Consider the following 25,932-nt stretch of genomic DNA (forward strand, 5'->3'; position numbering starts at 1 on the left):
CTCCGCCGGCAGGAGCTTCCGCCCTTTCTTCGTAGCGGTGTATCGCGTCATTCAGGCAGCCAATCAGCACAGAGCCTCATTATCATAGCCCCGCCCACTCAGAATCCTGCATAGATAATGAGGTTAGAGAATGGGAAGATAAAGACATGGTTTAGAGGCTGAATTTCTAATTTATTTAAAAAAAACAATCAAAAGCTTGTTTTTAAGACATCCAAGGCCTGTTTAAAATAGGTATTAGATGCCATAATAGGCCCCCATTAAGTACGAGGTGTACTATAATTAACAGTGGTCCGAGTCTGACAGATTTTTTTTACACAATATAATTTGTACGCACATATCAACTTTAAACAAATCAGGCCCATTCAAATTTTTGCAGGCCCACCCATTAGGTACATTCTTACGACGGAGTACTAGGGCCAAACTAAGACAAAAAAAAAAGAAAATGGAAATTACGAGAATAAAGTCATAATGTTGCGAGAATAAAGTCGTAATGGAATAAAGTCGTAATATTACGAGAATAAAGTCGTAACATTACGAGAATAAAGTCCTAACATTACGAGAATAAAGTCGTAACATTACGAGAATAAAGTCGTAATTTATGAGAATAAAATCGTAATATTACGAGAATAAAGTTGTAATATTATGAGAATAAAGTTACGACGGTATTAGGGCCAAACTAAGACAAAAAAAAGTTGGAAATTACGAGAATAAAGTCGTAAAAATTACGAGAATAAAGTGGTAAAATTCCGAGAATAAAGTCGTAAAATTCCGAGAATAAAGTGGTAATTTATGAGAATAAAGTCGTAATATTATGAAAATAAAGTGGTAATTTATGAGAATAAAGTCGTAATATTATGAAAATAAAGTGGTAATTTATGAGAACTCTAACAGGAAGAGCATCTTCTCCCTGTGTTAAAATGAGGAATATTGAGCATCTTGTAAATTATATTTATATATTTATAATCTATTACAACTTTATTCTCGTAATATTACGACTTTATTCTCAAAATATTAAGACTTTATTCTCGTAATATTATGACTTTATTCTCGTAATTTTTTTGTCTTAGTTTGGCCCTAATACTCCGTCGTATAAAGTTGTAATATTATGAGAATATATTTTATGAGAACTCTAACAGGAAGATATTCTCCCTGTGTTAAAATGATGAATATTGATCATCTTGCGAAGTTCTATTTATATATTTATAATATATTTAATATTACGACTTTATTCTCGTAATATTATGACTTTATTCTCATATTATGACTTTATTCTCATATTATGACTTTATTTTTTATTTTTGCTCTTGTTTGGCCCTAATACTCCGTCGTAATTCTGGCTCCGCCACTGGTTGGAGATAAAGCAGTGCGCACTTTACGCAGCAGCCGGAGCGCACGGCGGCGGAGTGGGTTGGGGGGGGGGTTTGGGGGGAGAGGCGGGTCTTCAGGACACCTGCAAGTGTTGTCTGAGTCCTCAGTCAGTGTTCAGGTTTCTCTCGGACAGGAGAGTGGTTTTTGCAGCGGGCTGCCCCTGGCGCGCCTCCGCTCCATCACATGGACTGAGCCGAGGCGCACGGAGACCGGATGGTGTCGCCGCTCGCTCCGCGGAGACGCAAAAAAAACTTCCCACTGCTCCAAAGTTGGCGGCTTCGGCGCGGCATGATCATTTCCAACGCGAGTCTGAGCTGTGCCAGCTGTCACGGTGAGGTAGCCACGGACGCGTACGCGGAGGTGTCGGGCTCTGTGTCGGGCTCTGTGTCGGGCTCTCTCCCCCCGGCTGCGGCGGCGTCCCTGAGCCCGGCGGGCCACCTGCTGGTGGCCGTGTGCCTCGGCTTCATCGGCACCTTCGGCTTCCTCAGCAACCTGCTGGTGCTGGCGCTGTTCTGCCGCTACCGGGCTCTGCGCACGCCCATGAACCTGCTGCTGGTCAGCATCTCCCTGAGCGACCTGCTGGTCAGCATCCTGGGCACCCCGTTCAGCTTCGCCGCCAGCACCCAGGGGCGCTGGCTCATCGGCCGCGGCGGCTGCGTCTGGTATGGCTTCATCAACGCTTTTCTGGGTAAGAAAGCTTTGGTTTTGATTTTTATTTGTGAATGAAGTGGGTTTTTTTTTTTTTTTACTATAAATCAGCTTTCAATATCCACAAAATCCAAAACGCGTGCCTCTTTATTTAAAACTTAAAACTGGGTGAAATCCAGATTTTTGGCACTTAACACGTTTCTGCGTAAGCAAGCTTTGGTTTGATTTTATTTTTGAATGAAGTGTTTTTTTTTTACGTGTATTGCAGGAGCCTAAACTGGCAAAGTCTTAAGCCTGCATTATGGTTCTGCGTTAAATCGACGCAGAGCCTACGGCGTAGGATCTGCGTCGATATAACGCGGGACCATAAATCAACCTTCACTCTTTATTAATTTTTATTACTTATTTATATTACTTTTTTACCCCCTTCCCTGTATGTGTGTTTGTACTGCTGCTACGTGAGTCTCCCGATTGAGGGAGTAATAAAGGACTATTTTATCTTATCTTATTATTGCTTATTATCAAAAATGGATAGTCTTTCCAGACTAATTTATCCGGCATTCTCCTTACCCATCTCAACAAGAATGACGAAACAATAAATACAGTTAATTTTAAGTTCATATGGAGAAATAGATGTCAATATATAAGAAAGATTAACATGGTAAAAAACTATGATGATGTTGAATGTGATCGATTTCAATATTATGAATGGTGTCTTGAAACTGAAATAGTTAAAATCTTTCCTTACAAATAGACATTCCATCTGGTTTATTGTTCCAAATATGATTTTCCAAAAAATGGGTGGAATAGACTAGAATACTATTATTTTGTTGAAGACAAGAATTTGGACTTTGTCCTTAATAATTTGGTGTTATTGGGAAAGTTCTTCATTCACAAATGTAGATTTTTTTTAAGACCAAACCGTGTTTGAGCCATTAGAGAAATGAGCTAAAGCTCTTGAGTAAGTCCTTGAGTCTTGTTAAAGAAAAGAAAGCCCTTAAACTGTTTTCTTTACTTGAAAGATATGATTTAATATAAGATGGCCCTTGTGAGTTATTTTTTATTTATTTTTTATTTTATGTTGTACAATAATTAGATTGTCAGTGTATATTTTGTAATACTGATGTTGCTCAACCCAAGGCAAAAGTTTGTAATTCTGATATTACTTTTATGTGCTTTGTTTGTTTGTATCTATCTTTCAATAAAAAAAAAAAATTCTGGTGTAAAATTAAAGTGAAGTTAAAGTGAGTTAACAAAGGGGAAGTTAACCTGCATGGGGAACTTTCTCCAGCTGAGAGCAGCAGTGCCAGCTGGGATCAGACCGGGAACAGCGACACTAGCGGCCAGAGCGAGAACTGCAGGTCGCGTACGCGTTCAGTGTCTTTTTGAGAACGTGCACGTCGACCGGTCAAATGAACGCAGGATACGTGTGACGTCACGCGTACGCGTTCTGAACGGCGACCATGTTTGCGGCTTACGGCGTAGGGTACGCGTCGACGCGTATCCTTTGCCGTAGGCTCTGCGTCGATTTAACGCAGAACCATAAATCACCCTTCAAAATCCACAGCATCTTTATTTAAAATTTAAAACTGTGCAAAATCCAGATTTTTGGCACTTTACTTGCAAATGTCAATCTCATGTTTTGGCCAAAGCATCATGCATAATCTCGTAAGCCCCCCAAAAGTTGCAGTATTTCATTAGTTTCTGCATAAAACTGCCAAAGTGAAAGTGCGTCCTACTCGCACTTATTCTTTCTCCGAATGAAAGCTGCGACTCCGCCGCCTGCAGCTCCATCCAACATTACACTGCATGTGGACTAAAACCCAAATACCTTCCGGTCAGTTTCATTTAGTAAGATTTGGAGTTTAGATCTACAAGCTTTGCAATCCTGGAGGTACTTTACACGATTTAATTTTTCCTTTATTTTTTTTTAATTTGGCAAACTGAATTACAATGACACAAATAATGATGTAGTGAACTGTTATCCTCCAGATCTGTGGCACAGATAGTAAACTGAAACATGGAAAAAGCATTTCAGGCTGGAATTAATTGAATCTCCATTTCTTTCTGTATAGATTTAATTCAGATTGCTTCTTGTGCTCGGATTTATGGGCTGTTGATGGAGCTCTTTATGTGTGTTGGAAGCAAAGCTGTAACCTTTACGTTTTGGAACAGTCGCTCTAATTACTGTCCAGGTTTTATTGACCTCCGTCTCCTGCTCACGGAGCAGATATTCCGTCCGCTGCAGTGATGAAAACCAGAGGAGACAGATGATGTTGATTGGGGGTAATCCTGCTCCGCTGATTAGAGTTCATTCTTTGGGCTAAAGAGAACAATCAGTCTGCTAATAGACGCGAGTAGTGCTCCCTTTCCCGTCATTGTTTAGTCATTAGGTCTTGATTTTCAAACCTGAGTGAAATGCAGTGAAGTGCATTTAATAAAAATGTCTCTAATTAGTCTTTTTCTCTTTGGGACCTGAAATTGTGCAGCAAGGCATTGTAACTGTTGAATCTCTTCTTCTCTCTCAATAAAACAATTAGCCAGACTATTTCTACGGCATATTAGAGGAATGATTAATGCAATTTAAAACCCTGTTACAAGTGAAACTAATGCACTTCAAATAGGTTAAAACTTGCACAATACAATACAATAAGAGTGAGAAAATACTAAAATTGGTAAATTATAAGCCTAAAAAACACATCAAGTTGAAGCAACTGTAAATACATTAAAATAGACTTTATAAAAGCACAACAGTAAATGGGTTTTTGTACATTTTGAAGTGAAATCCTCATTGCCAGATGTTTGCAGCGTAGTACGTGAAAAGAGTATCACTAAATGTCTTCGTTCTGCTTTGAAACTGAAAAACTGATGATCTGAGGAGATCTTCTATCTCGCGTCTCTGAGATGCTTTGAATGGCCACGTGCCGCCTTTTTAACAACTTAAAGAATTGAAAAGTCAGTGCAGATGCTGTGTAAAGAGTTTTAAATGGGTGTAACGTGCGCTCTGGTATTGGTCTGAGTAGACTTTTGTGGAGGAAATGTCTGATTAACAGTAACTGTGTTGTATTCTGACAGTAGAGTTAAGAGGATTAAAGCTCCTGCATGGTCATAAAGGCGTGTTTTAGTGTTTTTTCGCTAGGGATGGGCGGTATGGACTAAAAAATGTATCCCGATAATTTCTGGCATTTATCCTGATAACGATAAAAATGACGATAAAAAAACACCAATTCAACTCCACCTTTGTAACTATAAATCTATCACCACATTCAGTCTTTGGAGCCAAATCACTGCTCTAAAATATACTAAATACTACTAAACGTCATCAATGGGAATTTTTCTTTCTTTCTTTCTTTCTTTCTTTCTTTCTTTCTTTCTTTCTTTCTTTCTTTCTTTCTTTCTTTCTTTCTTTCTTTCTTTCTTTCTTTCTTTCTTTCTTTCTTTCTTTCTTTCTTACTTACTTACTTACTTACTTACTTACTTACTTCTTATTTCCCTTCCTTCCTTCTTTCCTCCTGCTCTCTCCTTCCTTCTCCCCTTTCCTTCCTTCCTTCCTTCCTTCCTTCCTTCCTTCCTTCCTTCCTTCCTTCCTTCCTTCCTTCCTTCCTTCCTTCCTTCCTTCCTTCCTTCCTTCCTTCCTTCACGTACGTTGTGCATGGATTTAACGCAGAACTATAAATCAGATTTACACAGAAACGTCATCAACGGGAATTTATCATTTTTATCACCAGATGACAAATTCTTACCGTGGGGAATTATTTTGACGGTATATCGTGAACGGTAAAATATCACCCATTCCTACTCTGCGCTGATCATTAAGGGAAGAAGCCTCCGTTTGGAGATGTTCATCAAACACAATCCGCTTTACAGATGTTGTGAGACTGTTTTCGTTTGATTCTTGGATTCAAATTTGTCTTCTCCTTTAAGTGTACACAAGTGCGAGGGGTTTGCGGGGAACGTTGTTGATCATGTCTTGATGAATTTGAATCTTCTGATCTTGTACCGCCTTTGTTCTTTGCAACCCCAGACAGCTGCATTCATGTTTATATACTTACTGATTTTCAGTGTGTATTTGCTAAATGTTTTCATGTGTCTGTGTTCCCACCTTTGTTTACTGTGTATTCCTGACACACGTGATCTCTGCCTGCTCCTGGGTTTTGGTCTTGCTTGATCCCTGCCAATGTTGCCGTGTTCCTGAAGCGTTTGACATTTTGAAGTGTCTTCATATCTTGACCTTTTTGTCAGCACCCTGCCTGATGTGCAGCCCCGCCTTTTGCTAGAAAAACCAAGCAGTTTGGACTTTTACTTTGAATTTGCTCTGACCACTGCGCGAGGAGTCATTTCTTGGTCTTTGTTCAAGAATGAAAGCATCCAAATTGGAACAGAAACTTGCTGCTTTGCACGAAACTGTCTTACAAAGAATGATTGATTGGACTTTTAAACAGCTGCCTTTGAGCTGTGGTTTGGGAAGAATTAAGGTTTAAAACAAACATTCCTTGTCTTAAAACCAACAGTGTCACGATGACTCTATCCTGTATTGTTTTGGGAGTTCTGGTTTTCAGAGTAGTGTATCCTACCTCCAAAAGGTGCAACATGTTATGTCACAAATACGACATCTGTACTAGGAATGGGCGATATTTTACCGTTCACGATATACCGTCAAAAAAATTCCCCACAGTAAGAATTTGTCATTTTTGTGTGAAGCTGATTTATGGTTCTGTGTTAAATCGACGCACAACGTATGTGAAGGAAGAGAGGAAGGGAGGAAGGAAATGAGTCTGAAAGAGGGACAGAAAGAAAGAAAGAAAGAAAGAAAGAAAGAAATGAGCCTAAAAGAAAAAAGAAAGAAAGAAAGAAAGAAAGAAAGAAAGAAAGAAAGAAAGAAAGAAAGAAATGAGCCTAAAAGAAAAAAGAAAGAAAGAAAGAAAGAAATGAGCCTGAAAGAAAGAAAGAAAGAAAGAAAGAAATGAGCCAGAAAGAAAGAAAGAAATTAGCCTGAAAGAAAGAAAGAAAGAAAGAAAGAAATGAGACTGAAAGAAAGAAAGAAAGAAAGAAAGAAAGAAAGAAAGAAAGAAAGAAAGAAAGAAAGAAAGAAAGAAAGAAAGAAATGAGCCTAAAAGAAAAAAGAAAGAAAGAAAGAAAGAAAGAAATGAGCCTGAAAGAAACAAAGAAAGAAAGAAAGAAAGAAAGAAAGAAAGAAAGAAAGAAAGAAATGAGCCAGAAAGAAAGAAAGAAAGAAATTAGCCTGAAAGAAAGAAAGAAAGAAAGAAATGAGACTGAAAGAAAGAAAGAAAGAAAGAAAGAAAGAAAGAAAGAAAGAAAGAAAGAAAGAAAGAAAGAAAGAAAGAAAGAAATTAGCCTGAAAGAAAGAAAGAAAGAAAGAAAGAAAGAAAAAAAAGAAAGAAATGATCCTAAAAGAAAAAGAAAGAAATAAAGAAAGAAATGAGCCTGAAAGAAAGAAAGAAAGAAAGAAATGATCCTAAAAGAAAAAGAAAGAAAGAAAGAAAGAAAGAAAGAAATGAGCCTGAAAGAAAGAAAGAAAGAAAGAAAGAAATCAGCCTGAAAGAAAGAAAGAAGGAAAGAAAGAAAAAGAAATGATCCTAAAAGAAAAAAGAAAGAAAGAAAGAAAGAAAGAAAGAGCCTGAAAGAAAGAAAGAAAGAAAGAAAGAAAGAAAGAAAGAAAGAAAGAAAGAAAGAAAGAAAGAAAGAAAGAAAGAAAGAAAGAAAGAAAGAAAGAAAGATAAATTCCCATTGATAACGTTTTTGTATTGGTATTTTTTTTATCGTTATGGGGATAAATCCCAGAAATTATCGTGATACATGTTTTAGTCCATACCGCCCATCCCTAATCTGTACCAAATACATAACTTTGAAAGTTGTAATTTTGTGCAAGTAAATAAAGGGAGTGGAAGCATCACTTCACAAATACGATCGTTTTCATTTTCAGAGCTCTTTTAGTAACATCCCAAACATTGCGTTTGGGTTTCGAGGGCAGGAGTGAAATCAGACTGGCCCAGATCTGCCTCTCTCTGTCCACTCCTTCGCCTCGCCTGCCAGGATATCAGGGCTTCCCTGGCCAGAGATATACAACCTCCCCAGCATGCCCCTGGGGAAACTCATTTCACCCACTTTATACTTGCGGTCTCGCTCCTTCTGTCTCTGCACACAGTTCATGACCATACGTGAGGTTAGGGATGTAAATTGACTCGTGAACAGGGAACCTTCTCTCTTCTCTAGAACAGATCGGTTCAAAGCATTGCTGCGATTCCTCAGTCTATGTCTTGCCCTGTTTCTAACTCACGTGTGAACTAGAGTCTGAGATATTTAAAGTCCTCCTCTTCAAGGAGCACCTCATCCCAAACCCAGAGAGAGCATCCCACCCTTTTTTGGAGGCTTCATCACCCAGATTTGGATTTCTCTGCTGCCTCACACATGTCTGCGAACTGCATCAGTGAGAGCTGACGTTCCCCACTGGAAGACGCCAATAGTGCAGCATCATCTGCAAACAGCAGAGCTGAAATCCTCAACTCCTGCCTGAAACAAATCTGACTTACCACTGGCAACATGAACCAAACTCTCACTCAGTTTATGTAAGGACTGAGAAACTATCTTCTCCAGAACTAGGGATGGGCGGTATGGACTAAAAAATGTATCACGATAATTTCTGGCATTTATCCCGATATCGATAAAAATGACGATAAAAAAAATACCAATTCAACTCCACCTTTGTAAATATAAATCTATCACCACATTCAGTCTTTGGAGCCAAAACACTGCTCTAAAAGATACTAAATGCTACTAAACGTCATCAATGGGAATTTATCGTTCTTTCTTTCTTTCTTTCTTTCTTTCTTTCTTTCTTTCTTTCTTTCTTTCTTTCTTTCTTTCTTTCTTTCTTTCTTTCTTTCTTTCTTTCTTTCTTTCTTTCTTTCTTTCTTTCTTCTTGCTTGCTTGCTTGCTTGCTTGCTTGCTTGCTTGCTTGCTTGCTTGCTTGCTTGCTTGCTTGCTTGCTTGCTTGCTTGCTTGCTTGCTTGCTTTCTTTCTTTCTTTCTTTCTTTCTTTCTTTCTTTCTTTCAGGCTCATATCTTTCCATCCATCCATCCATCCATCCATCCATCCATCATTCCATCCTTCCTTCCTTCCTTCCTTCCTTCCTTCCTTCCTTCCTTCCTTCCTTCCTTCCTTCCTTCCTTCCTTCCTTCCTTCCTTCCTTCCTTCCTTCCTTCCTTCCATCCTTTCTTCCTTCCTTCCTTCCTTCCTTCCTTCCTTCCTTCCTTCCTTCCTTCCTTCCTTCCTTCCTTCCTTCCTTCCTTCCTTCCTTCCTTCCTTCCTTCCTTCCTCCTCCACGCATTTAACGCAGAACCATAAATCAGATTTACACAAAAACGTCACCAACGGGAATTTATCATTTTTACCGCGAGATGACAAATTCTTACCGTGGGGAATTCTTTTGACGGTTTATCGTGAACGGTAAAATATCCCCCATGATGACCCGCATTTGACATTTGACTTGGATTTCAAACAATATCTCAAAGGTCAAACACAAACAAAACTGAAAAAAACGGATTATTGCTTCAATGGCGCCAAGTAGGGATTGGATGCTCAAACTTAGTGCATCGTTATCTAATAATTTGACATTTTTGCAAGGGTTCTGGATAGGAATGGGCGATATTTTACCGTTCACGATATACCGTCAGAAGAATTCCCCACGGTAAGAATTTGTCATCTCGTGGTAAAAACGATAAATTCCCGTTGATGACGTTTTTGTGTAAAGCCTGATTTGGAAAATCTGAAAGTCTGATTGAGGAAGGAAGGAAGGAAGGAAGGAAGGAAGGAAGGAAGGAAGGAAGGAAGGAAGGAAGGAAGGAAGGAAGGAAGGAAGGAAGGAAGGAAGGAAGGAAGGAAGGAAGGAAGGAAGGAAATGAGCCAGAAAGAAAGAAAGAAAGAAAGAAAGAAAGAAAGAAAGAAAGAAAGAAAGAAAGAAAGAAAGAAAGAAAGAAAGAAAGAAAGAAAGATAAATTCCCGTTGTGTAACAAACATGGCGGATCTGAGTCATTCCAGTTTTGCAGTACAGGTGTAACTCATTTAATTGGTTTTTATTAATTCAATTTAATTGGTGTAGTTTAGTAGCATTTAGTATCTTTTAGAGCAGTGTTTTTTTCCGGGCTCCAAAGACTGAATGTGGTGATAGATTTATAGTTACAAAGGTGGAGTTGAATTGGTATTTTTTTTATCGTCATTTTTATCGTTATCGGGATAAATGCCAGAAATTATCGTGATACATTTTTTAGTCCATACCGCCCATCCCTAGTCATCAGGAAACACAACTACACAAAACTAAAAAAGAAGTGGCCCCAAACTGATCCTTGTGGTACCCCACAGTTTCCTGAAAGGGATCTTCCACAAAAATATGTGGTAGATAAAAAACATTTTTTTAGAGAAGCTAAGTTGTCTTTTCAATCTAGAAGTTTGTGAAAACATCTGCTGGTCCACATAAATAAAGCAGTACCTGAAATTAAGGTTTGTTTTTTCTGATTAAATCGTGAATCCAGTTTATGTCTTTAACCAGCGTTTTGCTTTATTTTAAAATCAGCAGGGAAAGACCAAGGTGTAGGAGTGATTTAATTTACTAAAGTTGTCTTCATGCAGTCAGAAAGAAAAGTTAAAAAGACAGAAAATATGTAGGATTTAATTTGTCTCTGTTTTCCTGAGAAGTTCAACATCAACCGGGTCAAAACATTTCATCTTCACGTTAGCTCTCAAGTCCGATCTCGAGCTGGAGTGCAGTTTGATGTTTTTGCTGTTAAATCCGATATTTCAGTGGACTAAAGAGGAGGTTAAAATGTGTTGTTTCCTCTGAGGAGTTCTGGTGTGCAGGAGGGAACATTCATGTGTCATCTATTTTCTGTATTCATTTGTTTTGCTCTTCTCAGTTTTCAATGCGGCTTCTCATCTTCCGTTAAAATGAATGATTCTGGTGGATCTGGATGCAACAAGCTTGAACGAGCTGCAATGAGACGCACAGCGATGCTGTCTATTGTGCTCTTCTAGTTCATCCATAACAACAGAGCTGGCACAATTAATTTTGAACAATGATTCTTAGCCTTGCATGCTCAATAGCCTTTGTGCAACTAAATAAGCAAAAGCGAAGGGCATTAAAACCGTACCTGACAGGATCAAAGGCTCACTGTTGAAGAGGAGCCGGATGAGGTGCTTCACAGATTCAATTCTGGAGCTGGCGAGTTCATCGGCTCTCTGAGAATACTGGAGTGGGGAGACGGGCACCTTAACATCAAACATTTATGGAGTAGTAGTGAGTGATTGCAGGTTAAAATGTCTCACGTAGGGGAAGAGCAATGAAACATGCAGCCAAATTTGGGCAGGAAAACGCTACACGGTCAAATTGCTTGGCATTTATTGACTCGCAACGACGGTTATTCCCACAATAGTTCATTATTTCATCCTGGCATCTGTGAGGAGAGTGAAATTAGACTTCATTGGTTTTAATTACAGCATTCTTTATGATGTATATCAAGTTGCTGGATCTGTACTCCGGTTCGTTAAATCTGTGCGATTGTTTAAGACTTCCAAGCTGTTTGTTTGCAGTTTGTGTAAAAACAAAACTGCACAAGGGAGGCCAGAATTTCTCTGTTCAGTCTATTTGGTTTAATTTAGGTTTCTGCAGTTGCACACAACACTGCATTAGAAGCCAAATGCAAACAATAAACAACTGCATTTAAATTGGAAATGCAGAAACATCTACTCAGGTAAATCAATAGCATCAAGCGTTTACTCGTCAGTATCTCACCAGGGCTCCGTTTCACAAAGCAGGTTAAACAAACTCTGAGTCTAATCCTGAACTCTTAGTTGATCTACTCTGAGATCGGAAACTCTGAGTTTTCGGTTCCAGAACAGCGGATTTGAGTTAATTTACTCAACTCTAAGTATTTTCACCTGGAGTTAAGCGCGTGCAACACAACTATAAAAAGCCAGCATTAATGGAGCCCTCTTACAACAATTCACCATGGCAAGCGGCGACAACAAAAGATCCACATACTTTTTCTTTTTTCTTTTTAAAACTTTATTTAACATTTCAATTTACAAAATCCCTTTGAGGAAACATTATCCGTAGTTTGCATCTGAAGATCCACATACTTCACGCCGTGTCCTTTTTCACCCGAGAGAGATTTTAATGCGCGCATACGGCGAATTTGAACATGTTTTTCGAAAAAAGAGTAACACCGCAGAACAGAATAATATAAAATTAATTTAACAGATCTCTACATCATTCACCTGCAATCCTGTGGAACTCCTTGATGGCTTGGACAGGTTTATGTAGGCTTGCCCGTCCCTTGAAATACGGAATTGTTCCGTAATTGGGAATTAAAAGGTGCATTCCGTATTGAACCAATACAGACACATATTGTGCTCTTATTTATTTATGTAATAATATACAGGTGGAGGTCGGAAAATGTGAATATATTGCAAAACATAATTCGTAGTAAATTCAACTTAAGGTGAAACAAATATTATTTCCCACTACATGCAAAGTGAGATATTTCAAGCCTTTATTTGTTATAATTTTGATTATTATGGCTCACAGTTTATGAAAACCCCAAATAAAAAATCTAAAAAAATTAGACTATATTATGAAATCATTAAACAATTCAATCATCAAAATTATAACAAATAAAGGATTAACATATATTGCTTTGCCTGTAATGAGACTATGTACTGTAATGTACATCTATTACGTGGTCTGATAACCATCTCCCGACGAATATTTAATTCTCTGCGCATTAATGCTGCACCTTCATCAATTGGGTCATGCCATGTTCGTGACAATGGACTTCTAATATTTATTCTGACTCTGTTTTTAATGACAGACGGCAGAACTTCGCCAAAACTCGCCTGCTGACTGAATGAATGAGGAAATGAAAGTGCGTGTGTCTCTGAAAGAGGCGGAGACGCAGAGAAACTCCAGGTTTCACGATATAGACCCGGTCCCGACCAGGTTAGGTTCAGAGCGTCTGTTACTACGGTAACTGACCGAGAGCTTAAGTTACCTCTCTTTGTGAAACAGGCTAGAGTTACTCCTCTTTCTCTGGTTTGAGTTACCTCCCTTTGTGAAACGGAAAACTCAGAGTTTCCCTCATTTCAGGGTTAACAGACTCCGAGTTTTCACTAAACCTGCTTTGTGAAACCGACTCCAGGGCTCCGCGTTAAACTGGATGCTGGATCACATTCAGGTGACAGGACAGAAATGCCTCTGCTCAGAGTGGTGGGGTTAAAGTAACCGGGACCTTGTTTCATTCTGTGCTGTTTAGTAATTTACTAAAGAGCCTCTGTTCACCCCAACACAATTACCTCAGACGGCAGCGGAGCAGCTGTAGCTCCAGGGAGGGATGCTTAACAAAGTTGTAGTAAGGCCTCATCGGGTCACTCTTGCTGGAGCAGAATAATCTTCCTGTAGTAATCAACGCCGTCCTTTTGTATTTTACCCTCATTTGTTTTTGATCCTTTTACTGTTGGAGGGAGTATGGAGAGGTGTTTTCCTAGTAGCCTACTTTCTTTTCGTCCCACAGTCCCAAATCACGTATATTAGGCTGGTTAGTGGTTCTTCCTTGACCATAGTGAGTGTGTGAGTGGCCCAAAGACTGTATACGTAGAACTGGACAAGCCTGCAGAGATGTCACCCATAGGTTTCTGAAGTGCTTTTGAAGACTTTTTTCCCCATAGACATATATACGTAGACGCTGCATCGAGTGTTCTTGCCCGCTGCTGCGATACGTCAATGTCGCCGCCATATTGGATGTGGCAAGACTGCGCTGTAAACTAATACAAGTAAATTGACTTATTTTCATAAAGCGCCTTTCTACAAAGAAATTTACGTTTTACGTCTCATTTATTCTTTCACACACGCACTAATATACTTGGGAAACAGTTAGGCACCAAATATAATATATTTAATTTTCTTAGATGGCAAAAATAAGAACTTTATTGATCCCACATAGGAGTAATTCATGTTATATCAGCTATAGAGAACAAGGTAGTGCCGAAAAACAATATATATCCCCCCTCACAAAAATAAGAAAAATAGAGAAACATATTTTCTCATCAACAAAACAAATTTTAAATTTTTTAAATAACAAAATAACATATTTGAACCATTTTTCAGACAATAAAATAACTGAAAAAATCTGAAAAATGGTTCAAATATGTTATTTTGTTACTTGAAAAATGTAAAATATGTTAATGTAAAATATGCTACAGTAGTTTACAGCGCAGTCTTGCCACATCCAATATGGCGGCAGCGTTGACGTATCGCTGCAGCGCTCGATAGGGCGTCTACGTATATATGTCTATGTTTTCTCCCTCTCATACTGCACGGCGCCGTGTTGTAAATGTGCAGAAACAGCGGCTTTAACACGACCACTTTAGTTCACTTACTGTGAGTTAGAGATTTCAGCTTGGCTCATGTTAACTTATGATGCTAACTAACTTAAATTCACTCTGATCAAATCTCTCAATCTATCCTCATTTTTCATGCTGTCAGAAAATGACACTTGAAATGAGTAATGTTGGCTTTAAAATGAGAACAAACAGCAATAAGACAACCTACATCTGTCCTACATTCAGCAGCCAATAGACTACTAGATCTCAACTATGGCTCAGTGGTGTTTTGAATCGTTTTAGAGTTGCAACTGCAAAAAGAAAAAGTGAAACTGAAAAAGATGGTTTGAAAACAGAAATGATTTCAGAACTGATGAAGAAAAAGAAAAGTGTAACCCAGAAAGATGATCTTGTTCTTGGTTCGATGGTTTTATATTTCTTGATTACAGATTCTGGGTTTTTTATTTTAAGAAATAATTTTTTTTTCTTTTTCATTTTTTAATTCAGATTTTGGATTTTGATTCGCATTTCGTTTGACGTTGAATTGACGCCATGAAATCCCCCCCCTACAGTTGACATGGGTGTAAAATTTGGCGATGGAGACCAAAACTGTGATTTGAACCCAGACATTATTGTTTATTTCTGCTGCTATAAATGTTGGACATTTAAACACGGATGTCAACAGAGATCGACTCAGTTTTCGAGGCACAGTCGCTGAATTACAGCTAAACTCATTTCCTCTGATGGCATAAAACAAGCGGGGGTTTCGTAGAGGGGGATATAGCCCCCTGGTGCTACATCCCCCCCAGATGCATATGTCGAAATTACACTTTGGATTGTGTAGAAAAACGAAAAAACAAAACTAATATTGCAATATTTCCATTCTGACCTCCTATTAAACACAAGGATTTGTCGTGTCTTGCTTCAGGCCGTCACACATGACCTTTCTTCAATTAAATGCTGCCCTCCTTTTTGTCTGCAGTGGTCCTACTTCCGTTTGTCGGAAGTAGAAAGGCCTCGGTTTTTAACAAATAACAGAGCAATATGTTATTAATCAATGAGACGAACATGAATGATTTTAAAAACAATCTCTGAGCATATCAGATTAGTTTTTTTAACAAACACTCTCCTGCTCCCTGTCGGAAACATTGGGAATAACAGGTTTGTTTGAATTCAACCTGCTTACACGTGAAACCAGAGGCACCGGGCAGATTTTAAATATTTCAGCTACGTTCCAGCCGTGGAGTAAGTTAACAACATTGTTAGGAGTGCCAGTTGCCTCCCAGTGGCAGCTCCGTGCTGCTGATGCTTTGCAGACGAGACAGATGATCTATCAGGCTTTGATCAGGAGTCATAACAGTTTTATCAGTTAATCCCAGCTGTCTCTAGACAAAGACCATGCACTCTAGAGAGACAAAAATAAGGCCGGCGTTGGTGGTGAATGTCAACTCTCCATCTGCACAGAATCAGTCCACCCGCCGTCCATCGTCCAGTTCTTCCTATATTCCAGTAGTAGCACTCTAACCTCTGATGTTGATGAGTATCATCTTCCAGTAAGTAGATGCACATACATGCAGTTGTCCTGGAACAACCTTTTAATTAGAGATGCACCCATCAGGATTTTGAGGGCCGATCATTGATCCCCGATCTCGAAAACCAGTATCTGCTGATACCGATTTTGCCGATCACAGCGATAAATCCATAAATTTGTCAATATTGTTGTCTCATGTACATTACACTGACATTGTATTGATAGGTATTAAACTTAGGAGATGAGAAAGTATCATGAATTGACTGTTTTATTGCAGGCTGAGGAAATGAGCAATATTTCCTACTCTAGAGACTCTTAGAAACGACTTAGACTCGGCTTACAAAGAGTAAGTGTAGCTTACTAGTTTACGTTTTCCTGTGGTAATAATTATGTACAACATGAACCAACACAGACAACAGCAGACATGTCACTCTCTAAAAGTTGATACAAGTTGTAAACTATAAACTTTAGTTTTCCTGTGGAAAGAGGAATTAAATCTTACAATAAAAATTATGAATTAAAGCTGCAAGCAGCGATGAACGGGCCCTCGCACTCACGGCCACCGCCCCCCATAAGCATATCAGAAATGACACCACCCACGACTCTCTATGTCAAACCATTCAAAAGTTATAGCAGAAAAAAAGGACAAACAATCAGAAGAAGGGGCGGGGCTAATTCAGGCCAATGAAGCTCAAGGACTCAATACAGAGTCAGATGACACCACCCACTACTCTCTATGTCAAAACATTCAAAAGTTATAGTGGGAAATAGGGACAACCAATCAGAAGAAGGGGCGGGGCTAATTTTCACCAATTATGGTCAAGGACTCAATACCGAGTCCCATGACACCACCCACAACTCTTTATGTCAAACCATTCAAAAGTTATGGCAGAGAATAGTATTCTAGGGGGCGCTGTTGAGCCGTTAGGCCACGCCCATTAATGCAAACCATGAAATATCAAATGTATCGCCAGGCCTGGCTTGCATGCAAAATTTGGTGACTTTTGGAGAACTATTAAATATGGACCAATCAGATGAAGGGGGGGGGCGCGCCTTTTGGCGTCTAGCGTCGCCACGGCAACACTTTTGAAAGAGAAAAGTAATGCGCGTAGTCGCAGGATGGAGACGCACATTTTGATGTATAACACACCTGGGTGCACATTACGGTTCGGGCCGTATTAATTGCCGAAGGAATTGCATAAATTGCGCCAAAATTACACAATTAATTCAAAATGGCCGACTTCCTGTTCGGTTTCGGCCATGGCAAGAGACTTTTCTTTAAGTTGTGCCATGATACATGTGTGTAGCGATTTTCGTGCATGTACGTCAAACCGTATTGTGGGGCTTGAGGCACAAAGTTTTCCGGGGGGGCGCTGTTGAGCCATTTTGCCACGCCCATTAATGCAAACCATGAAATATCACATTTATCGCCAGGCCTGGCTTGCATGCCAAATTTGGTGCCTTTTGGGGAACTATAAAATATGGACCAATCAGATGAAGGGGGGGGTGCGCTTGTTGGCGTCTAGCGTCGGCACGGTAACACTTTTGAAAGAGAAAAGTAATGCGCGTAGTCTCAGGATGGAGACGCACATTTTGATGTATAACACATCTGGGTGCACGTTACGGTTCGGGCCGTATTAATTCTCGAAGGAATGGCTCATATTGCTCCAAAATTATGCGATTAATTCAGAATGTTCAAAATGGCCGACTTCCTGTTCGGTTTCGGCCATGGCGCCAAGAGACTTTTCTTTAAGTTGCGACATGATACAGGTGTGTACCGATTTTCGTTCATGTACATCAAACCGTATTATGGGGCTTGAGGCGCAAAGTTTTTTCTGTCTGAACCAACCAGATGAAGGTTGGGTGCGCTTTTTGGCGTCTAGCGTCGCCACAGTAACGCTTTTGAAAGAGAAAAGTTATGCGTGTTGTCGCAGGATGGAGACGCACGTTTTGATGTATAACACCCTGGGTACACGTTACGGTTCGGGCCGTATTAACTACCGAAGGAATGGCATAAATTGCGCCAAAGTGACACGATTAATTCAAAATGGCTGACTTCCTGTTCGGTTTCCGGCCATGTCGCCAAGAGACTTTTCTTTAAGTTGTGTACTGATACAGGTGTGTAGCGATTTTCGTGCATGTACGTCAAACCGTATTGTGGGGCTTGAGGCACAAAGTTTTCCGGGGGGCGCTGTTGAGCCATTTTGCCATGCCCAATAATGTAAACCATTAAATATCAAATTTTTCGCCAGGCCTGACTTGCATGCAAAATTTGGTGACTTTTTGGGGCACGTTTAGGGGGGCAAAAAAGGCCCTCCTTTCGTCAGAAGAAAGAAAGAAAGAAAGAAAAAAGAAAAAGAAAAAAAATTCCTACAGATACAATAGGGCCCTTCGCACTGAAGGGAGCTCGGGCCCTAATTATTAAGCTTTTTTGAAAACTTTAGCGATAGCATCCGCCGCGTGTGAGGAAACTCTTGTGAGTGAAACTCTTCACACTAGAACTCCAAATGACTCGTGAAGCGACTGACAAGACTGTCGTCCTGCGTAAAGCTTTGGACTGTAAATAGTCTGGTATACAGTAACTATGGCGGGATTTCATCAGTGAAATATTTTACAACGCGGGCAGCGCGACCGCGGATCCAAGCAGCTAACGACGCGGCTAAACCCAACGTCTTCTACAACAGAAAGCGGCTGATGAACAAAGCGTATGAATTCATTACATTACGATGTAGTTCTTTATTTTTCTTGCTGTCGTTTATAGGTCTCTGTTACATTCAGCGGAGTTAGCGGCATTGCTGCACCTCCTTTTCTTTCTCTTGCCTTAGCGGCAGCCAACTTTGGAAACTCAATATACTCCTTCGAGTGAAAAACTTTCAAATGTCTCATCAGCTTCGTTGTGTTGAAATTATTTTTTAACATTCCCCCTCGGGGTATTTCCTTTGCACACACCTTGCAAACTGCAAATTTGTTGTCCTTTTCAGACATTGTAAAACTCCCACACCGGCGAGGCCGACGCCCCCTCAGGACAGCTCGGTCTGAGATAACGGGAACGGACGCGCGGGCGGCGTTTGTTGTTGTAAACGTCATCAGATCGGCTGATTTGAACTATTATTTTCCGTTACCGATCAAAACCGATAGGGGCATTATCAGTTGACCATCAATCGGTGCATCTCTACTTTAATCCGTTGAGAGTAGACAAGATTGTCTTAGCTGGTGTGTGTAGTCCCTCCAACATCCGCGGTGCTTCCTTTCAACTGAAACAACGGGTTCTTCCTAATCTGAATATTCTTCTGTGCTTCAGGTTGTTTGATTAAAGTTTTGCAACTCTGCAAACACGGAGAAGATATATGTGCCATCGAGACAAAGCAGTTATATTTGTCGTTATCAGATACACAGCAAGAAGGCGTGCTCGGCTCCCCGGGGTTAATGACTAACAGTAAACCCATTAATAACACTAAACTGGGGCAGGGTGGGTTCTTGCTTGCCTTAAGTATTCACTCGGAATATGTCGTGGAGGCCTGGGTTCTTTCTTTCTTTCTTTCTTTCTTTCTTTCTTTCTTTCTTTCTTTCTTTCTTTCTTTCTTTCTGTCTTTCGCACTGCATGCTGGGAGTCTGAGGTGTGTGAGCGGCTGTAGAGCGTGCGGAGACACGGAGTGGAGTGTTGGATGGTGAAATGGTGCTTTTTTGACTTTTTCAACTTTCCAGACTGTTCTTCACGAGTAGGTAAGGGGACTTTAATTCATCATTAGTGGATTCTGAAAGTAAACGTGTACAGGATCGTGTTTTAGCGGGCATGGCGTCCCTCCCTGGGGAGGGTTCGCCGCCGTCCATCAGGCATGGGTGTCAGGGTGGTGGCTGCTCCACACTACACCGTGGAGAGGGTTCTCCTGGCTGTGGGAGAACAGGTGGGTCATGAGAACATCACGTACGGCTCCAGATGAATAAGGCCGTGGTGGCGTTTCTCCGTGAGGAGCGCCTGGTTCATGAGTTGGTCGGGAAGGGCGTGGTGCTGGATGATCTGTACGTGGCTGTGTCACCGCTGTTTGTTCCATCTGCACGGGTCACTGTGTCGGGCGTGCCCCCCTTTATCCCCAATGAACTACTGGAGAAAGAGCTGGTCCGTTTTGGGAAGTTCGCCAGCGGGTTTAAGACAGTTCGGCTCGGCTGTAAAGACGCCAAGCTGCAGCAACGTTCAGTCCCTGCGGAGACAGGCGTTCATGTTTCTGACGATCCTGCTCAGAACTTGGAGGTTTCCTTCAAAGTGAAACATGAAAATGGTTTTTTATACTGTTTATGCGAGCTCGGGCAGTATGAAATGTTTTGAGTGCGGTGATGTCGGTCATAAACGCTCAGCATGCCCGCACAAGGAGCGGGCTGCTGCGGGCAGCGGTGCGGTGAGCGGCAGCGGGCTGCGGGTGAAACCCAGGTTGCAGGTGAACCCCGGGCTGCAGGTGAGCAGCAACGGGCCTGCAGGTGAGCAGCAACAGGCTGCAGGTGAACCCCAGGCTGCAGGTAGCGCTGTCATCGAGCCCCCGCGGGCCGTGCAGCCTGAGGCTGAGACAGAGGGGACCAGCGCCCCGCACTGTAGTGAGGTGCATGATGAGACCACGGTGCAGGACAGTCGTGAGGGGAAGGGCAGTCGGTCTGATGATGCAGAGAAGCATGCAGAGGTAGATGTAGGCAGTGAAGAGGCAGAAGAAAGACGGATTGACACTCAGGTAACAGAGGCTGGAAACCAAAGTGGACAGGCTGATGAGACCAACACTGTGAATGAGGAAGAGGAGATGTTGGAGGATGACTCCCTTTCACAGTTTTCAGACACATTGTCACAGGATGATCAGAATTTATATTCACTACAGGAGATCAATCTCTTCCTGGATGAAACATATGGCAGACAGTCTGTTGAACTAACAGACTTTTTCCCTGATGTCGATCGGTTCATAAACTCAGTTTTAAAACTAAGAAAAAGGCCAGTGATGAACTGAGCAAACAAAAAAGTTTCGACTGAAAAAGTTATTGACAAAACTGAGGAAAGAAAAGCGGGGAAAGGCTCCTCTAAAAATGTAAAAAAAAAATGGGTGAAGCACACAGGGTGATTTTAATCTCTTGCAAGGGTCTCACTGTTCTGTTCTTCTTCCTCTCTCTTTTACTCATGGAGGGTCTTAAAATAGGAACTCTTAATGTGAATGGGGGGGAGGGATAAGAATAAGCAGGCAGCGTTAGCTGAGCTTAGCAGAACTAAACAAATAGATGTTTTATTTTTACAGGAGACACATAGTACCTCAGATAACGAGGTAGACTGGGGGATGAGATGGAGAGGGCAGCTCTTCTGTAGTCACGGCACTAACATCAGTGCAGGTGTAGCAGTCTGGTTCTCACAACATCTGAACCTGACAAATGTTTCTGAGTGTGAAGTGGAGCAGGGCAGGGTTCAGGTAGTCCAAGCGGACCATCAGGGACATACCCTTCGTATTCATTAACGTGTATGCTCACAACTCTGGTTGCTGACCGCCTGAGACTGTTTCGTCGGACTAAATGACAAACTGAAACAGTTTAATAGTAGATCTGTCATAGTGGTCGGAGGAGACTGGAACTGCACCACACATCCGTCAGTAGACAGGAACACAGCAGAGTCTCATCCAGCATCAGGTTCCTTTCTGAACAGTGTGGGTGGCAGAAAACGACCTTACAGATGTCTGGAGGAAGTTTAATCCGTCAGTCAGACAGTATACGTGGGTGAAGGTGACCGAAGGGAGTGTAAAGGCTGCCAGATTGGACAGGATCTATATAAACCAAACGTATAACAACAGGCTAATTAAGTCCATAATATCACCAGTTGGTTTTTCAGATCATCACCTAGTGACATCAGACATCTCACTACTGACTCCCCGCCAGCGCTGCCCCTACTGGCATTTTAATGTAAGGTTAACTGAGGATGAGGCCTTCTGCCAGTCTTTCTCTGACTTCTGGAGTCGATGGAGGCTGGAAAAAGATTTCTTTTAATAATTTGGCACAGTGGTGGGAGGTTGGGAAAGCACAGATCAGGGTTTTTGTCAACAGTACGCGTCAAATGCAGGAGCTGTAGAGCGACACTCCATTGAAGACCTAGAAAAAAGAGATCAGGTTACTGGAAGACGGAGTAATTAATGGGGCAGACGGCAATAACAGGACTCTAGAAGGCAGAAAGAACTCATTGGGTAGATTTTTGCATGAAAAGGCAAAGGGCGCTCTGATAAGAACTCGGATGACCACGATCAAAGAGATAGATGGCTCCAACTCGGTTTCTTCTTTAAATTAGAGAAGAAAGTTAGAGAGAACAACCAGATGATGCATCTTAGGCTTCCTGATGGGTCTGTAACAGCTGATCCAGGCAGGAAGAGGAAGCTGGCCATAGATTTTTACACCAATCTTTTCAGTGCTGGTAGCTGTAATTCAGATTCCATGGCTAGGCTCCTAGAGGGACTACCCCAAGCTGGATGAAGGGATGGCTGCCTCGCTGGAGACACTATCACCTTCAACGAGGTGTCAGCAGCGGTCCAGCAGCTCAACTGTGGTCGGTCGTCTGGGATCGATGGTCTTCCATCGGAGTTCTATAAGCGCTTCTGGAGCCTGGTGGGGGACGGGACTTTGCTGAAGTTGTTCAGTACTGTCTGGACTCTGGAAATCTGCCTCTGAGCTGCACAAGAGCAGTCCTGACCCTGCTACCCAAGAAAGGAGATCTTGGCCTACTGAAGAACTGGAGGCCTGTTTCGCTACTGTGCACTGACTACAAGATCATTGCAAAATGCCTCTCCAACAGGCTGAAAGACTGCATGGACAGTATTGTGCACTTCAGCCAAACATACTGTATTCCTGGACGAACAATTAAGGACAACCTGTTCCTTGCTGAGGGGACATCATTGACCTTTCCAGGTTCCAGCAGCTGGATGTCGGTCTCTTTTCCATCGACCAAGAAAAGGCTTTTGATAGAGTTGACCACTCGTATTTATTTAAAACACTTGGCACTTTCGGGTTTGGGGAAAAATATGTGTCCTGGATCAAGCTTTTATACTCAGGAGCAACCGTACTGTTGAAGGTGGGCGGAGGACTCAGCAGACCTGTCCCTGTCCAGAGGGGTATTAGGCAGGGATGTCCCCTCTCTGGGATGCTCTACGCTCTGGCGATTGAACCTCTCCTGAGTCACCTTAGGCAGGACCTTGGGGGGTTGACCTTTGCAGAAGATAACAACATTCCAGTTAGCCTATCCGCATATGCTGATGATGCACTGTGCTTGTAACTGGACCAAACGACATCCAAGTCCTTAAAAAAAAATTGGCGCTGTATGAAGAGTCTTCTTCTGCAAAGGTCAACTGGTCTAAATGTGAGGGTTTACTGCTGGGAGAGTGGAACAACAAAGAGCAGCCAACTTTGCCAGCTGGGCTGCAGTGGAGCAAAGAGGGGATGAAGTGTCTGGGAGTTTTCCTGGGGAACGAGACTTTCCGGAATAGGAATTGGGAGGGTCTAATTGAGAAAATCAGTGCCCGATTGTCTCGATGGACTTGGGTCCAGCCCCTTCTGTCTTATAGGGGGAGGGTCTTGGTCGTCAACAACTTGGCTGCCTCGATGCTTTGGCACCGGTTTATGGTTGTGGAACCTCCAGGAGCATTGATAAAAGACATACAGCGCAGATTGGTGGACTTTTTCTGGGGAGGATACCACTGGACCAGAGCTGCGGTGCTGTTTCTACCTGTGTCAGAGGGAGGCAGGGATTGGTCGACCTGCGCAGTAGAATAACATCTTTTCGCCTTCAAACAGCCCAGCGGTTTCTTTATCATAAGCAGCAGCTCTGGACTGAGACTGCCTCCGTACTGCTACGCAGAGTGGAGAGCTTGAACTACGATAAACATCTGTTTCTCCTGGACTTTGCTGGCATGGATGTGTCACGGACCTCTGTCTTCTATCAGTCTGTCCTCCGTGCCTGGAAAACGGTCCTAAGACCTAAGAGAGACTGTGCTCAGGTGTATGGGAGTGTGGAAGAAGAACCATTATTCCATAACCCACTTGTACGGAGCAGGATACTTGGGTCTGCTAATCTACGGAGAGTCCTAACAACAGCAGGGATGACGAAGATAGCGGATCTGAGGACAGCAGGAAAGTGGAAGACTGCAGCCAGGCTGAGTCATGAAACTGGCCTTCAGTCTCTGCGCCTGCTGGGCAAGCTGGTGGAAGAAGTGCGGGATGGTCTTCCTGGTCTTTTCGGGAGGCGTTGGGGAGCAGTGCTGTGGAAGATCGAGCACTATTGTCGGCTGAGTTTCCACCACTGTCCATCGGCGCTGCAGTGGAGGAGCAGGAGGAGGAAGGTGGAACTCTACTGTCTTTTCATACACCGGAACTGTCAGCCTTCTCTGAAGCGTCCAAGAAGAGTCTGTCTACAGTGACTGTGAAGGTTCTCAACAGAACATCTTTGGCTGGTGTCCGGGAGTCGAGGTGGTCTGGTGTGTTGGCGCCTGGGTCTTCTCCCAGAGGCAGCTGGAGGTCCCTGTACAAACCTCCCATAGAGAAACGCTGTGCGGGATCTCCAGTGGAGGGTGGTGCATGGGGCCGTGGCCACAAACAGATATGTGGCACATGTAGATCCTAGAGCAGGGAGTCATTGTGTTTTCTGCCAGGGTGAGGAAACGTTGCAGCACCTTTGGCTCTCATGCCCCAGATTGGTTCCCCTCTTTGCTCTGCTGCGGCGATGGTTAGGTGGTTTGGGACAGGTTTGGATGATAGGCTGTTTATCTTTGGTCCTAGGTACTCTGCAGCACACCGGAGGAACATCTGCCTTGTCAATTTTCTATTAGGCCAGGCCAAAATGGCTGTATGGCTCACAAGGAGGAACAAAACAAAAGAGACAGGATCTACAGATGTTGACTTAATGTTTAGAGGTTTGGTGGCTGCACGGATAAGGACAGAATTTATATATTTTAAAATGGTGTCCCAATCTGCAGGAGTTTGTCTGTATTTGGGGTGCTGGAAGTGTACTGTGCAGTGTGGTGGATGAAGTTCTCACTCTCAGGTTTTAACACACACACATACACACCACACACACACACACACACCACACACCACACACACACACACACACACACACACACACATACAAACAAGGTATGTTTTTTAGGCTAATAGTTCTGTGTTTTTTTAAGATGTTGTATGTTTTGTAAGCAAAAATTGACCAATAAAGTGGTGCTTAAAGGTCAAAGGTCTTTCTTTCTTTCTTTCTTTCTTTCTTTCTTTCTTTCTTTCTTTCTTTCTTTCTTTCTTTCTTTCTTTCTTTCTTTCTTTCTTTCTGGCTCATTTCTTTCTTTCTTTCTTTCTTTCTTTCTTTCTTTCTTTCTTTCTTTCTTTCTTTCTTTCTTTTCTTTCTTTCTTTCTTTCTTTCTTTCTTTCTTTCTTTCTTTCTTTCTTTCTTTCTTTCTTTCTTTCTTTCTTTCTTTCTTTCTTTCTTTCAGGCTCATTTCTTTCTTTCTTTCTTTCTTTCTTTCTTTCAGGCTCATTTCTTTCTTTCTTTCGGGCTCATTTCTTTCTTTCTTTCTTTCTTTCAGGCTCATTTCTTTCTTTCTTTCTTTCAGGCTCATTTCTTTCTTTCTTTCTTTCTTTCTTTCTTTCTTTCTTTCTTTCTTTCTTTCTTTCTTTCTTTCTTTCTTTCTTTCTTTCTTTCTTTCGTTCTTCTTTCTTTCTTTCTTTCTTTCAGGCTCCTTCCTTCCTTCCTTCCTTCCTTCCTTCCTTCCTTCCTTCCTTCCTTCCTTCCTTCCTTCCTTCCTTTCCTGTACGTTGTGTGTGGATTTAACGCAGAACCATAAATCAGATTTACACAAAAACATCATCAACGGGAATTTATAGTTTTTACCGTGAGATACAAATTCTTACCGTGGGGAATTTTTTTGACGGTTTATCGTGAACGGTAAAATATCACCCATTCCTACTGACAACATTAATGGTGTCAGTAACAAAACAAATGAAGTAACTCC

General features: G+C 41.7%; 1 protein-coding gene across 1 annotated transcript in view; it reads left to right on the forward strand.

Moving 5' to 3' along the window:
* The first annotated feature begins 1,656 nt into the window (after nucleotides 1–1,656).
* Nucleotides 1,657–25,932, forward strand: part of tmtopsb (teleost multiple tissue opsin b) — a 111,877-nt gene continuing 87,601 nt past the window's right edge. Inside the window, exon 1 of the mRNA XM_061713117.1 lies at nucleotides 1,657–2,056. Within this exon, the coding sequence (XP_061569101.1) occupies nucleotides 1,657–2,056 (400 nt within the window). The remainder of the gene's footprint in view (nucleotides 2,057–25,932) is intronic.

Source organism: Cololabis saira, chromosome 22 (genome assembly GCF_033807715.1).
Source record: "Cololabis saira isolate AMF1-May2022 chromosome 22, fColSai1.1, whole genome shotgun sequence".
NCBI classification, from domain to species: Eukaryota; Metazoa; Chordata; class Actinopteri; order Beloniformes; family Belonidae; genus Cololabis; species Cololabis saira.